The sequence below is a fragment of the Panthera tigris genome, chromosome D4 (assembly GCF_018350195.1).
Source record: "Panthera tigris isolate Pti1 chromosome D4, P.tigris_Pti1_mat1.1, whole genome shotgun sequence".
NCBI classification, from domain to species: domain Eukaryota; kingdom Metazoa; phylum Chordata; class Mammalia; order Carnivora; family Felidae; genus Panthera; species Panthera tigris.
Window position 1 is genome coordinate 56,799,809 of NC_056672.1, and position 15,343 is coordinate 56,815,151.

General features: G+C 38.3%; 1 protein-coding gene across 6 annotated transcripts in view; it reads left to right on the forward strand.

Moving 5' to 3' along the window:
* LOC102954785 (phospholipid-transporting ATPase FetA-like) overlaps positions 1–15,343 on the forward strand; it is a 106,440-nt gene that overhangs the window by 64,415 nt on the left and 26,682 nt on the right. For all 6 annotated transcript variants that reach the window (XM_042965027.1, XM_042965026.1, XM_007076509.3 and 3 more), the window contains 4 exons: positions 1,847–2,043; positions 5,470–5,678; positions 7,765–7,808; positions 14,876–15,041. In XM_042965027.1, coding sequence (XP_042820961.1) covers positions 1,847–2,043; positions 5,470–5,678; positions 7,765–7,808; positions 14,876–15,041 — 616 coding nt within the window. The remainder of the gene's footprint in view (positions 1–1,846; positions 2,044–5,469; positions 5,679–7,764; positions 7,809–14,875; positions 15,042–15,343) is intronic.

A 15,343-nucleotide genomic window follows, 5' to 3' on the forward strand; every position in this document is an offset into this window, starting at 1 on the left:
TTAAAATAAATAATATAGAGAGAGTACTGAGCACAAATCCTGGCACTTAATTAGTATTTAATGTATTTTAATAACTTTTAGCTCACTTCAAATCCCAAGGATGCCCAATGGATACAAAAATACATATTCAGAAGGGTACATGCACTCTGATGTCCATAGCATTATCAACAAAGCCCAACTGTGGAAAGACCCCAAATGTCCATCAGCTGATAAGTGGATAAAAAAAGAAGTGATATAAGTAATGACCATTTTTCTATGCCATTTCAAAATTTATACTGCAGTTTTTCTTACTGCATTGCTTAGCACCTCTAGTACAATGTTGATACTATCAATTTTTTTTTCTGACTTGAATGGGATTACATTTAATGTTTTACCATAAAATATGAAGTTTGCCATAGAGTCTGGTAGCTCACTTTTATCAAGATATATTCCAGGGTGCCTGGGTGGCTCAGTCGGTTAAGCGTCCGATTTCAGCTCAGGTCACGATCTCGCGGTCCGTGAGTTCGAGCCCCGCGTCGGGCTCTGGGCAGATGGCTCAGAGCCTGGAGCCTGCTTCTGATTCTGTGTCTCCCTATCTCTCTCTGCCCCTCCCCCGTTCATGCTCTGTCTCTCTCAGTCTCAAAAATAAATAAACTTTAAAAAAATAAAATAAAAAAATAAAAAAAGATATATTCCTAACTTGCTTCACTGTATACTAACTAATTTGGATGTAAATTTTAAAAAATAAAAAATAAAGTTAAATTTAAAAAAAGATATATTCCTAACTTACTAAGGGTATTTATAGATGTGGAATTTTTATTTGGTCATCTTTTGAGATGATCACTTTTATGCAACTTTAATCTGTTAATAGTACTGAATCTTATTCTTAGATTCTGTAAAGCTAATGTATCTTTATATTCCTGTGATAAACCCAATTAGACAAAAGATATTCATCTCTTCATATACTGCAGAATCTAATTTGCTACTAATTATTTAACATTTTTGCATCTTTGTTCATTAGTAAGACTACCTATAATTTTACTTTTGGTGTGGTATAATTGTATTTTAGAGCTAAAACTATGTATACTAGATTCGTAGAATGCGATGGAAACATTTTTTTAAGCACGTGTTCCTGAACAGTTTGTATAACATAAAAATTATTGAAAGTATAAAGAAATTGTATAAAACTTGTTTAAAAAAAGATGTAGAATATATGTATATATAATATATATATGTGTTTTATATATAACACATATATAGTGGAATATTACTCCACAATCAAAAAGAATGAAATCTTGCCATTTGCAGCAATATGAATAGAGCCAAAGTGCATTATGCTAAATGAAATAAATCAGTCAGAGAAAGACAAAATACCATATGATTTCACTCACATGTGGAATTTAAGAAACAAAACAGATGTTGACATTTGTAGGGGGGGTGTGGAGATAGGGAAACAAACCATAAGAGACTCTAAATAATAGAGATCAGACTAAGGGTTGATGGAGGGAGGTGGGGGGGGGGGATGGGCTAGATGGGTGATGGGTATTAAGGAGGGCACTTGTTATGATGAGCACAGGGTGTTGTATGTAAGTGATGAATCACTGTGTTCTATTCCTGAAACCAATATTGCACTGCATGTTAACTAACTAGAATCTAAATAAAAATTTGAAAGGAAAAAAAGATTCCAAGGATGGCTCGTGCTGGGCTTTCTTTTCTGTCCTGTACTACTGCCTAGAGCTTGTGAACTACAGGATGCCCCTGCCCTCCAGGAAAAGAGAGAAGCTTTGTTGAGAGCTAAATGTCCAAAAGTAGACATGAAGCAGCACATGCCTTAGATAACATGTTAATTTCTGTTTCTGATTTCCAGATTTTCCTGTTTTTAGGCAGCATGTGCTTTATCCTAGCAATTGGGCATGGCATTTGGGAAAACAAAAAAGGCTACTACTTCCAGAATTATCTGCCATGGAAAGAATATGTCCCTTCATCAGCTGTCTCTGCCATCCTCGTATTCTGGTCCTACTTCATTATTCTTAACACTATGGTGCCCATTTCCCTTTATGTCAGGTGAGCTTCTTTGACCACTTTGTGTCATAGGGGGAGGAGCTGACTTTATACATCCTGCTTAACTCCCCAACTAGAGTGTAAATGTTTGGGAAGCATAGACTGTATGCTCTTTAACTCTTTACTTTCCACAGTGCCAATGTACAAAACAGTCTGAGAAATGTCTAGAGATTGTATTAGTGCTTTCCATATCCAGAATACTGTACTAGATACTATGAGTTACACAAAGAGAAAACCATCCCTGCCCTCAAATAGCTTATAATGTAACTAAATAAGACATAGAAACACATGCAATAATTGAAAAAATGCACACAAATTTGGTGATGCTGAAGCATAAGTCAGGCAGCCCCTAGTTAATCAATAACATAGGTCCCAAACATACATTTGTAAATCAGTTAATCAGAACTCACATTTGTTTTCCCCCAGAAACAATGTGGCAAATGGTATTATAGATGTAATTATGACCTAAGTTCTGGGTTCTAAAAGTTGTAAAAGAAAAGAAGGATGTTTCCTTTGCCTTTTCATGGACAAAAATTTGAAATGGGTCAAATAAGCCTTTGAGCTCCTTTTTCTATTTTCATCATTCCCTTTCACATACACACATCCAAACATGTTTTTATATCCTTCTTTCCAGGTTTCCTAAACCCTGCACTGTGACATTCCAACCTGAAAAGCACCCTGCATGACTAAATTATCTTATTAATTTAATATTTATTGAGCACAGCACCTACTATGTGCCAAGCACTATACTAGGTGCTAGAAATAGAACCATAAATCATAAGACAGCTCTTTCTGTAGATAAGCTTACAACATAGCTGTGGAAACAGATACTTAAGTAATTATGGTACAATATGGAAAATGATGTAAGAGAAATATATAGGGAGTGCTATGGGAGACTGGAAAAGGAACAGGTTGGTTCTACCTGGAGAGGCTTGGGGGATTACAGAAAAAGTAACACTCAAACTGGTATTTGAGAGAAGAGTGGAATTCATCATGCAGAAAATAGCAAAACAATATTGCAAACAGAAAGATCAGCATGTGCAAAGGTTTGGTGTGGTCATAGAACAATGAGTAGCCTAGGCTAAAGTGTTGGATGATAATTCAGTATCCTATCCAGGAGAGCCTTAAATGTCAGGCTAAGGATTTTGGATGTTTTTTTAATGTTTGTTTATTTACTTTTGAGAGAGAGGGAAAGCGAGTGCACAAGCATGGGAGGGGACAGAGAGACACACAGAATCTGAAGCAGGCTCCAGGCTCCAAGCTTCAAGCTGTCAAAGTAGAAAATGAACTACTGGGACCTCATCAAAATAAAAAGCTTCTGCACAGCGAAGGAAACAATCAGCAAAACTAAAAGGCAACCGACAGAATGGGAGACAATATTTGCAAATGACATATCAGATAAAGGGTTAGTATCCAAAATCTATAAAGAACTTCTCAAACTCAACATCCAAAAAACAAATCATCCAGTGAAGAAATGGGCAAAAGACATGAATAGACACTTCTCCAAAGAAGACATCCAGATGGCCAACCGACACATGAAAAAATGCTCCGCATCACTCATCATCAGGGAAATATAAATCAAAAACACAATGAGATACCACCTCACACCTGTCCGAAGGGCTAACATTAACAACTCAGGCAACAACAGATGTTGGCAAGGATGCGGAGAAAGAGGATCTCTTTTGCACTGCTGGTGGGAATGCAAGCTGGTGCAGCCACTCTGGAAAACAGTATGGAGGTTCCTCAAAAAACTAAAAATAGAACTACCCTACAGCCCAGCAATTGCACTACTAGGCCTTTATCCACAGGATACAGGTGTGCTGTTTCGAAGGGACACATGCACCCCCATGTTTATAGCAGCACTATCAACAATAGCCAGAGTATGGAAAGAGCCCAAATATCCATCGATGGATGAATGGATTAAAAAAATGTGGTATATATACACAATGGAGTATTGCTCGGCAATCAAAAAGAAGGAAATCTTGCCACTTGCAACTACATGGAACTGGAGGGTATTATGCTAAGTGAAATTAGTCAGAGAAAGACAAAAATCCTATGCCTTCACTCATATGAGGACTTTAAGAGACCAAACAGATGAACATAAGGGGAAGGAAACAAAAATAATATAAAAACAGGAAGGGGGACAAAACAGAAGAGACTCAAATATGGAGAACAAACTGAAGGTTACTAGAGGGGTTGTGGGAGGGAGGATGGGCTAAATGGGTAAGAGGCACTAGGGAATCTACTCCTGAAATCATTGTTGCACTATATGCTAACTAATTTGGATGTAAATTTTAAAAAATAAAAAGTAAAATTAAAAAAATAAAAATAAAATGATATACAACCCCCCCCCCCCAAAAAGCTGTCAAAGTAGAGCCTGATGTGGGGCTCGAACTTATGAACTGTGGGATCATGACCTGAGCCAAAGTTGGACACTTAACCGACTGAGCCATGCAGGTGACTCCCAAGGAGTTTGGATTTTATCCTAAAGGCAGCAAAGATTTTTCTAAGGAAAGAAATGATATGATTAAATGTTTGGGTTTAGAGAAATAGCTATGTTGGTTGGTATGGCAAAGGAAGGGAGGGATCAAGATTCAGTGCTTGAGGACCTGTAGAGTCAGTAATGTGGACTAGAGCACTCCTGCCTCACCTGAAATTAAACAAACAAACAAACATGTTGCTCAATGCAGTTGTCTTTTAGAAGTGACCAAAACTAACACACATTAAGCACAAATGGTGATAGGAAGGAGGCCCATTAAAAATCTTAACTATTTTAAAATGAAGATGCTTGTTAACCCTAAAGAATCTATAATATGAATTATTTGGAACAGAAGAGGAATGTGATAAAGGCAATAGGGAAAATTCAGGTAAAGTGAAGAGGACACTATTAGGGGGAGAAACTACCCCACAGGCAGATTGCCCCTGCCAGGAATTTTATCAGGTCAGCTTCTATGACCTGTTTCTGATTTTCACAGATCCTTCCCTTCTTCTGAAACAAGTTTCTGAGTGTTTAAGTTTCTCTTCCTTGCCAGTGGATTTACATGACAGCCACAGTAATCCTCTAATTAAACCTAAACAGCCTTTTATTAGGTAGTTCATAATTCTACCAGGCCTTGCATTACTGCAAAAGTTCAAAACTTTTTATTTTTCCTGGATATGTTTTGGAAAAAGAAAAAATGAAAGGGGGTTATGCCTCAGCAAAATTAATGAAGTATATCCGGATCCAGATGGTAAAGCACTGAGTGAAAATGGTCGAGATCAGATTTACATTGGGTTGGCTGGTGGGAATGTCCTTCAAAATCCATGGTAGGTTCCCAAGGAGGATATTCTGATTTTCAGATGCTGGCCCTGACCTATTAAGAAGGAAACCAGGATTATGTATTTGATATGTTCTAACCCAGGACGCTTCTTTTCTTGCTTTCTCCATAGTGTTGAGATAATAAGATTGGGCAACAGTTGCTATATCAACTGGGATCGGAAGATGTTTTATGCACCAAAGAACTCACCAGCACAGGCTCGCACCACCACCCTTAATGAGGAGCTTGGCCAGGTCAAATACGTGTTCTCTGACAAAACAGGAACCCTGACTCAGAACATCATGGTTTTCAATAAGTGTTCTATTAATGGGATGTTCTATGGTATGCATGTCTTCCTGCTTTCCCTGAGTCCTGGGGAAATTCTACTTTGCAGATTGTTTTCAAGAATAATCTGCCTCTAATTCTATATACCTCTGAAATTCACATTTATCTCTTATTCTCACAACCTTCTTTACTCATTAAACAAAGATCACCTACTCCATTCAGTTGCTTACCAAAAAGCATTTATTTCACACCTTATAGAGGTAATCCATTGTGTTGGACATTGGAAATACCAAGATGTACAAGACTTAATCTCTGTCCTCAAGGAATTCCCAATGTCTTGAGAGGGTCAGTTCACTCTCATATTAAATCACACAGAGAAACCAGCATATTGTTGAAGCTGCTAATCTCCTGATTCCCCCTCAGACCAATAAGCAGTCTTGAGAGAAGCCATCAAAGGATAGTCAAGTTGGTTGGGCAGGGTCCCCAATGCCCAATTCCTCATCCATTTCATGCCTTAAGCCTAAACTTATTTTTGTGACAGGGTTAAGTCCTCGGGTATGTGAACATTCATGCCCAATGCACTAACTAGCTGAGGAAGGCAATCACATCTAAAAAGGTAGAGCATTTCTACTCTGGGGTGATGAAAAAGCTTTGAAACTAGAGAGATGTGTAGTATACAACATTGTAAATGCACTACCTGCCTCTGAATTGTACACTTTAAAATGGTTAATTGTATGTCATATGCCTTTCACCTCAATTAAAAAATAATTAAAAATTTAAGATTAAAATTTAAGATTAAGATTTTTTTAAAAAGCTACTATTTCCTATTATCCCTGCCAAACAACTTTTCCTATGTATAAACTCTGAAAGCCTATTTTTAGATGAGTTGATTTGGGTAAAGATCTTAATTCTCTGTCTCATTATAAGATCTGATGATACACTGGGTAAGGTTGAAAGGGCCATGGGTGTTTCTTCTTCTTTTTTTTTTTTTCTAATTCTTTTTTAATGTTTATTTACTTTTGAGAGAGATAATGAGTGGGGGAGAGGCAGAGAGAGGGAGAGAGAGCGAGAATTCTAAGCAGGCCCCACCTTCTGAAGACCCCACAAACTATGTGGGGCTTGAACCCACAAACTATGAAGAGTCAGAGGCTTAACCGACTGAGCCACCCAGGTGTCCCAAAAGGGCCATGGTTGTTTCTATGCTTGACATAAGACTCTTCCACTGCTATTTTGTTTATACTATCTGCTAGCCAAGAATCCTAGACATTCTTGCACTATTTTCATATTTCTTCTAGGTAACTTTTCTGACTGGAGGGCTTCATGAAATAGAAGGTCTTTCCCACATCCAGTGACTAACTTCCAGCCTCACCTCACACTTAAGGGAGAAGAGTTGGGGCCCAAGCAAATGACCTCTTAGCATTAGCTTGGGGAGTGGAGCTTACTGGGACACTAAGGGCTGGGTGGCCTGAGGAGATTCAAGGAAGCTTGATGGGAAGTCTGGGATGATAGAATCAGAAGCAATAAGCTGTTAACCTTCCTTTAAATTATGATATGACCCCATAAATCTATTCCTAGGTATATTCCCCTCAAAAGATGGAAAACAGGGATTCAAACAGATAGATATATGCTGGCATTCATTGCAGCATTATTCACCAATAGCCCAAAGGTAAAAACAACCATGTGTCCGTCAACAGATGAATGGATAAACAAATTGTGGTATATCCATTCAAAGCAATATTACTAAGTCATAAAAAGTAATGAGGTTCTGACACATGCTACAACATGGATGATTCTTGAAAACTTTATACTAAGTGAAATAAGCCAAACACAAAAAGAAATAGTGTATGATCTTACTTATATGAAATATCTAGAATAGACAAATTCATAGAGACAAAAAGTGGAGGTTATCAGGGGCTAGGGATAGGGAGGAATTGGGGAGTTTCTGTTTAGAATGCTGAAAAAATTTTGGAAATTTATAATGGTGATTATTGTACCACATTGTCAATGTGATTAATGACACTGAATTGTATGCTAACAAATGGTTAAATTTTTATGTTATATGTATTTTATCACAGCAAAAAAAATAATTTAAACATTTCTTTAAAACCCTTGCCAAGTCTCTGCTCTCTTTACTTATCAACAGGTCATGTCTATGACAAAAAGGGGATGAAAGTAGAAGTCTCTGAGGTGAGTGATTACAGTTACCTGTGATATGCGTGAGAGCTGAGACCATGCTAAACAGCAGCATCTTTGACACAAATTGAGAGTCCCTTAGCCCCTGAAATAGTAAAGCTTTTATTGGCCCATAATATCAGAAAGCATTATATAAATGACCTATGTTTATTTGAGGGGATTTGGGTTTGTGCTTTAAAATCAAGCTTTCTTTCTTTTTTCTTTTTTCCTATTTGAAAAATAGTCTTTCCTCATATTAAAAAAGTCCAGTCAGGGTGCCTGGGTGGCTCAGTCAGTTGAGCGTCCAACTTCAGCTCAGGTCATGATCTCATGGTTCGTGAGTTAGAGCCCAGAACTTGAGCTCACTACTGTCACTGCAGAACTCTCTTTGGAGCCCCCTCTCTCAGTGCCCCTCCCCCACTCAGGCTCTCTTTCTCCAAAATAAATTTGTTTTAAAATCCAATCAATACAGGGGCGCCTGGGTGGCTCAGTCGGTTGAGCGTCCGACTTTGGCTCAGGTCATGATCTCGCGGTTCATGAGTTCAAGCCCTGCGTCGGGCTCTGTGCTGACAGCTCAGAGCCTGGAGCCTGCTTCAGATTCTGTGTCCCCCTTTCTCTACACCCCACCCCTGCTTGTGCTCTGTCTCTCTCTGTCTTTCAAAAATGAATAAACATTTTTAAAAAATCCAATCAATACAGAAATGTATGAAGAAGAAAGTGAAAATTGTTCAATCTTCTTTAGAAAACCAATGTAAAATTTGGGGGTATATTCTTTCACGTGTTTTCCATGTGTGTATATGCACACACATATACATCAAGATCTAATGATAGACGGATGGATGGATGGATGGAAGGAATGGAGGGAGAGAGGAAAGAGAACAAAGGGAAAAAGGAAAGAAAGAGGAAGCATCATAGCATGTATCCTATTTGCAGCCCCCTTTTTATTCACTTGACATTATATTCTAGTCCCATTTCCATGTCAGTAAATTTAGGTCCACATCATCATTTTGAATGAGTGGCATATCCATTTGTATTAGTGTACCTTAATTTATTTAACCAATCCCCTATTTTTATTCCATTTTATTTTGTTATTATTATAAATAGCACTGTGGTAAGCACCCTGGTACTTACAGTTTTGTCTCTTCTTCTGATAATTATTTCCTTCGAACGAACTCCTGGGAGTGAAACTGATTGGTCAAAGGGTAGCCACATTTTTAGCACGTTTAATATTGCCATATTGCTCCTAGATAGATTGCATCAGTTTATAATCCCACCAAAAATATATAATAATTATTTTTTCTCATATCCTTATGAGTACTGAGTATTAATAATTTTTTAATCTTTAGAAATTTAATTGGTTAAAATGGCATCTCATGTTATTTACCTCTCTCTGATTACTAATCAGATTGAATCATTTTTATGTGCTTATTTCCCCTTCCCACTTTATTGCCTGTTTATAGTTATTTTCTCAGTTGCCCGTTCATATTCTTTGCCCTTTTTTTCTTACTTGAAAGTACTTTTTATAAAGTAAAAATAACAACCTTTCCTTTGGCACATACAGTACAGTTACTTTCCCCATTTTTGTCTTTTGGGTTTTGTTTATATTTTTTTCTGTGTAGAAGTTTTTTTTTTTTTCTGTGTAGAAGTTTCTAATGTATGTGATCAAATTTGTCATGTCAGTCTTTTTCCTTGATAGCTTCAGGAACATTATATTGCAACATACTGAATAGTTGTATCCCACACAATTATAAAAATATCTTCCTATTCATTCTTTCTATTTCTAGCTGGTTCATTTTGACTATTTTCTCCAGTATTGGATCTCAGCTTTTGTTTATAGATTTGATATTAAACATCCCTTCATAGGGCTTTGTCCGTTACCTCTATGATACTCCTCACCCTATCCCTTTCCTTCTATAACTAATTCCAAACCCTTAGTCACTTGACTTATATACCAAATAGCTAACTCCAGCTCCCAACTACTTTCTCACCCCTATCTATCCAAAGAGATTGGGAAAGGGATAGAAAATCTACTTTTTCCCCCCTTAAATCCCCTTCTAGAGACTCTGCAAATGACTTTGGCAATATAAACAAAGTTATAGCTTATAGGGAATAAACTGTTATTCTGGAGTTTCTTTCCCCTACCTCTTCCTTCCACTACTGATTAATCATAACATGTGTTCCACTGGATCACTGGACTCTTTTTTCTCTTGTAAACAAGCTTACCTGTTGCCTCATCTCTTCATAAAAATGATTTCTTCTCCCTGCCTTGATTGACTTTCCCTGAGAACATCCCTTTTCCTCCATCTCTCCTATTCTGCATACCAAAAGCCCAAATGTATTGTCTTCATTATCCTGTGCTAACTTTAAACCGTTACTTTTTCTTCCTCTTATAATTTTTCCTCCTGTGATGCTTATGACTTCTGGCAATGCTCCTCCTTAACTCTTCCTGTCATTGACATCTATGCATCTTCTGACTTCTTCATCTCATTCACTGAGGACTTTGAAAATTGGCTCCTATTCTTCCTCTGTACCCAATCCCTACTATCATCTTGGGTGGTACTGGCTACTTTATGGATGATCTGTCACCATGGATGCTTTCAGATGTCAGAAAAAATATGCCTTTCAGATGACCTGTAGTACCCCAAAAATCTTCATCACCCTTTTCCATGTCACTATCTAGAATTGTACTACTCTGAAATTGTAAACTCTCTCATCATGATCTCTGGTCACATACCTTATTTCTCTATCTCTCTTAGTACTTGACTTCTGCTATATATGCCTGCTTTCTTATCTTTGGAAAACTCACAAGCCCTCAGCTCTCCTTTTTCTCCAAGTCTGTCAATTCCTCATGGCTTTACTTCCCTTCCTGTCTTGCCCCCATCTGTACCCAGGATCATAAATATCCTCAGTACCTTACTAGTCCTTTTTCTCTTTAATCACTCACCAAATCTCAACCTTTAATTAACCAAGCCATCTATCCTTCTCTGTTCTAATCTCAGAGTGCCAAGCACTTTTTGGAGATCACAAACTCATTAAAAATTCAGAAACTCCAACCTCTTTTAGGCTTCCAATATTATTTGGATAATTTTTTACTAATTTGTGGTCAGCGTCATACTTAATTCTGCATGTTAGCTATTCTAGAATTCACCCTCAGGCCTTCTACTACATCCCCCTCTGTCCCCAATATGCAGCAGATGATATTGCCTTCAACTTTACTGAGAAAAATTCAAACTATCCCCTAAATATCCTTTTCCATACATACTTCAGAACACACCTTTACCTAGTTTCCTTCAGTCTCAAAAAAGGTATCCTGTTTTCTTTCAATACAAGTCTCTTTGTATATTTTACATTCCATCCCTTTCTACTTCTTCAGGAACCTCAGTCAGTCCTGTATTCGCTCCTTCTTAATATCTGAAAGTTATTCTTCTTATGTGATTCTTTCCCTTCAGCTCAAATTTTCCCTTCCTTATAAAAAAAAATACTTAGTACATCCCTACAATGGAATATTATTCAGCAGTAAGAATAAATGAGCTATCAAGCCACACACACAAAAGGAAGAACCTAAAATGCATACTGCTAAGTGAAAGAAGCTAATCTGAAAAGGCTACATACTATGATTCCAACTATATGACATTCTGGAAAAGGCAAATTAGTACAGACGGTAAAAAGATCAGTGGTTGCCAGGGTCTTGGTGAGAGGTGGAGAGAGAGATGAAGCAGTAGAGCGGAACGCAGGAGAGTTTTAGGGCAGTGGAACTATTCTGTGTGATGCTGTCATGGTAGATTCATTACAATATGTATGTTTCAAAACCCATAGAACTGTACAGAATTCTGTAAACTATATACTTTAGTTCATAATAACGTATTAATATTTGTTTGTCGGTTGTAACAAATGTACTACACTAATGTGAGATGTGAATAGAGGAAATCAGAGTAGAAAGAAGAGAGAGATAATATATGGGAACTCCTTGTACTTTTGCCCAATTTTTTTGTAAACCTAAGACTATTCTAAAAATGAGTATTAACTTAAAATAAAATAGTTAAAAAAATTAGTTAAAATAACCCTAAGCCCATTAACCAGAGGTAACCACTAAAAATAAATTTTTATATTTTATTTTGACTCATATTTTAAAAAGCACTTAGAACCATTCCTGTATTACCCTCTAGACATTGTCTGTCTCCCATCAGTCCAAAATACTTACTGAGTATCAACCATATGTCAGACTTTGAGTAAATGCTAAAGGTTGGAGGAAAACAAAAGAAACATTTTCCCTACCTTCAGAGAGTTGGCAGACTTGAGAAGGAGCCATATAAGTAAACAGGCAATTACAGAGGTCTCTAACTCCTCACCTTTCTTTAATTCTTCAACCTACTCTCTGTAATAAGATTCTGTCCTATGATAGCCACTGAAACTATCCTAGCCAAGCTCACTAATGACTGCCTTGCTGTTGTCCTTACTCAACTTCTCTGCAGATTTTAACACCTAAACTCCACTTTTTCTTAAAGTTTTCTTGTCCATTGGGTCCTGTTAAATAGCTCTGTTCTTGTTTTTTCTTCCTGTCTGCTTTTTCTCATCAACTTGGCCATAGGGACTGATGTTCTCCAAGGCTCTATTATTGAACCTCTTCCCCATCTGTATCGTCTCCCGGAATAATCTCATGTATTTACATGACTTTAACTACCACATACTTACTGATGAACTCCAAATACATCTATCAAAGGAATCCTTTGTAGCTCCCTCCCACCCATGGCCAAGGCTAAAGATACTTTATAAAAACTATTTATAGCTATGTCACAGCATCTCCAGGAGTTTCTTCAGTTGCCACCTCTACCCTCCATTCTGAATCCACTTCCTTTCACTTGATATCCCCAGTTTCCATTCTTTTGTCTGGTACCTGGATTTGCCTTTCAACCTTTTTTAACTGGTTGTTTGGCTTTCAATTTCAGAATTATCCATGAATGCTACTTCTCAGGTCATGCTGTACTGCAGCTCCAAGCCAGCCCTGCCTCACTGCTGTACCCAGCCAGGTGCAGTATTCTCAAACATTACTTGCCTGGAAGAGGAGATTAGAAACTAACTCAAATCTCTTACCTAAACTTCAAAACTATATAGGCCTTCTTTCATTACTACCTGTTAGTCCTTCAAGTATCTCCAATTTAGTCCATCAGAAACCTCCTCCTGACAGGTATCCTATCACAGTGAATGAAGAAATATAAAATTATTCTTAACTCTTTCCCTCTGTCACCCCTCATATCATGTTGCATAATTCTAGCTCCCTATATATTCAAACCATCCCCTTATTTTAATATTTATTGTTACTATATCATTTCTCTTGTGGATTACTGAATGATCTGACTGATCTCCCTGCTTCTCATCTTGCTAGTTCCAGTATATCTTCCATGCTGCTACCAGAGGACTTTATCTGACACAAATCTAATTATGTCACTTTCTCTTTTTTTTAATGTTTATTTCAGAGAGAGAGGGAGACACAGAATCCGAAGCAGCTCCAGGTTCTGAGATGTTAGCACAGAGCCTGATGTGGGGCTCAAACTTACAAACTAAGAGATCATGACCTGAGCTGAAGTCAGATGCTTAACCAGCTGAGCCACCCAGGCGTCCCTAATTATGCACTTTCAGCAGAAAATTGCTGTGACTCCCTATTGCCTATAAGATGGCAATGCAGGATCTACCTCATGCCTACCTCTTCAGCTTTTCTCACATCACTCACCAGCTTCCAGTTCAAAGAGTGTGCCAGTGTAAGAGCCCAGCTCTAGAAAAGCCTCAGGAGATACTATATGATGAATTATCTTAAATTACTGGAACCGCAAACTTCCCAGAGCTTACAATTCTGTGGTTGGCCAGGTCTGGGGCTTGGCTCTGGACCTGACCATACTTTAACACCACTATGACAAAACTCCTTCTAGATGTGATATAGAAAAGAGCCAATATAGCTCACTAAAACTTCCCTTTCCCTGACACAGCACGAACCAGGACAGTTGTGTCTGTGCTTGACATATTGGGGCCTAGCACAGGTAGCACCACAACTACAAAGAACTGGAAAAGTATCCTTGAGAATCCTGGTATGGATTGGAGAAGTTTGTTACTAACATCACACTCCAGGATGGGGTAAAAGAAGCTCAAGGCCAAATCAAGTCAGAAACAAATGTTTACCCAAGGTGGCCACCAGAAGCCTAGCCAAAATAGAGAATGAGAGTCAATATCTAAAGGAACCAGGAAAATGTTAGTGAATATTAGGTCCAGAGATTGAGGTAAGGGCAATGACCATGAGGGTTAGAAGCAGGAAGGAACCAGAGATGCTGACAGATCAAGTAAAATGGCTCAAAATTAAGTCTGTGATAAACAAGTATGTACTGAAGCTTCCTTGTTATATACTCTTGCCTCTATCTTGCAGTATTTGTCTGTAGCCCCTGTAGAATTAAATAGAAATAGTGCAACACAGTGATAGTCACTGTACTTAGGACTCAGTTCCCTTCCCAGCCCCCAAAATCAGACAGAGGACAGCCAGAGACAAAACTTTTTCCCGATACCATTTATTAATATGGAGCATTTACCTCCTCATATCTTCAGGTTTGGTTATCATGGATTTGGGACTTAGAAGCTCTCTGCTGTCAGCACAGAGCCCGCTTTGGATCCTCTGTCTCCCCTCTCTCTGCCCCTCCCCTGTGCACACGTACTTTCCCTCTTCCTCTCCTTCCCCCTCCCTGTCTCTCTCTCTCTCTTTCTCTCTCTCTCTTAAAAATAAACATTAAAAAAAGAAGAAGAAGAATAGAACGTGAAGATGGCCACTGATCATTCAGGGTAGCTGGGGAAGAAAGGGGGCAAGAAGGGTCTGCCAGGCAGTGCTCAGCTTGTCTCCTATGGGATGGATCTTTCCTGGTCCAAGGGAATGATGAGAACTACAAAGGCCTTAGAAACCAGCACAAAGTCTCCTCCATTTATCTTTCTTTTCTCCTCCCACCCTCCTAAGAATTCTCATCATGTTCCAGAAGCTGTCCCCAAATAGATCTTCTGTAAAGTGTCAGGCTGCTACTAAGAAGTTTGTTCTGACTTCTGTGTTCCAGGAAACAGAAAAGGTCGACTTCTCCTACAACAAACTGGCTGATCCTAAGTTTTCATTTTATGACAAGACTTTGGTAGAAGCAGTGAAAAAGGGAGATCGCTGGGTACACTTGTTTTTTCTCTCACTCTCATTGTGTCATACCGTGATGTCAGAAGAGAAAGTGGAAGGTGAGGAGGGGCCTGTGGTCTCATGGGCTAAGAATATGTCATAGAACCTAGGATGGCTACAGGTGGGTTTGGCTTGATATCATTTATAATGGCTTAATCTAAGAACTTCCTAATAGGGAGTGTTGTCCAGCAGTGGGATGGATAGACAAGTAGTGAGCTTCCCATCACTGGAGATATTCAAGTAGAAGACAGCCTCTTGGTCTTAAAGAGGATTCAGTCATTGGATAGGGGCCAAATGATGCTATCTAGGGAGCTTCCAATCTTGAGATTCAACAATGTTCTGTCACAGAATCTATCTGAAT